We start from the raw sequence: 890 nt of genomic DNA, 5'->3' as shown, positions 1-890 counted from the left end.
CAAGTCAGATTCTCTTAGACAATATGGAACAACAGGAAGTACCGCAGCAAGAGACCGAGGGTACTCCGACTGATCCGGCAGTTCCGGCGGAAGGAACTGAAGTTGACGCTATTGGCGAGCAACAAATATGTGAAAGTGAAGTAAATGGACAAGATTTAGGAGAACCGGAAGTGAAAGAAAATACTCCCGAGGGAGAGGCTCCATTAGCGGAGCAAGAACGTGACAGTGGTCTCCATGTTCCTCCGCCGTCACCAATTAATGGCGAAAGTGAGGAAGATTCTAAAATTCTAATGCAAGATGATCATGATCCTGAATTAATGAGACTTGAGGATGCGCCTACACCTGAAAAAGAAGACATTGTTTTCATTGAATCAGAACCCGCACCAATAGGGGAGTCTACCCCTAAAAAGAAAAAAGAAAAGAAAGAAAAGAAAACCAAAGAAAAGAAAGAAAAACCACCAAAAGAACCGAAACCTCCAAAGGAGCCGAAACCACCAAAGGAGCCGAAACCTCCAAAGGAACCAAAGCCACCTAAAGAACCTAAACAGCCGCGTAAGATTCATTTCAACTGGAATATTCAGCCAATGTTCAAGTAAGTTGATAATTCTGTCTACAATCAATGTCGTATCATATACTGATATTTATATTTATTAGTTATTTAATGTTGAACTACCATTTTAATAGTTAAAATGGCCCAACTATCACGTATTAGGGATTTTTCCTATTTATAGAAAAAATAAATGACTTTATATTTTCATGGAGGTCTTATCCATCTCTATATTACCTCCATGATATTTTACTGTAAAAGGGCTCTTAAAATAAATTAGCGTCCTGAAACCACCTAACGGCCATGGTTTTAAACCTTTCATCGCAAGTTTATAGTAATGAGT

General features: G+C 38.9%; 1 protein-coding gene across 1 annotated transcript; it reads left to right on the top strand.

Annotated features, from left to right (window-relative positions):
* Positions 1 to 23: 23 nt before the first annotated feature.
* LOC128551615 (uncharacterized) lies at positions 24 to 592 on the top strand (the record flags this gene model as incomplete). Its single annotated transcript, XM_053532509.1, has 2 exons — positions 24 to 359; positions 447 to 592. Coding segments are annotated over exons 1-2 (482 nt in total), but the record flags the coding sequence as incomplete, so codon positions are not given.
* Between the last annotated feature and the right edge of the window lie 298 nt (positions 593 to 890).

This window comes from Mercenaria mercenaria, unplaced genomic scaffold (assembly GCF_021730395.1).
Source record: "Mercenaria mercenaria strain notata unplaced genomic scaffold, MADL_Memer_1 contig_1312, whole genome shotgun sequence".
Classification (NCBI taxonomy): Eukaryota; Metazoa; Mollusca; class Bivalvia; order Venerida; family Veneridae; genus Mercenaria; species Mercenaria mercenaria.
This window is presented reverse-complemented; position numbering and strand designations above follow the sequence as displayed.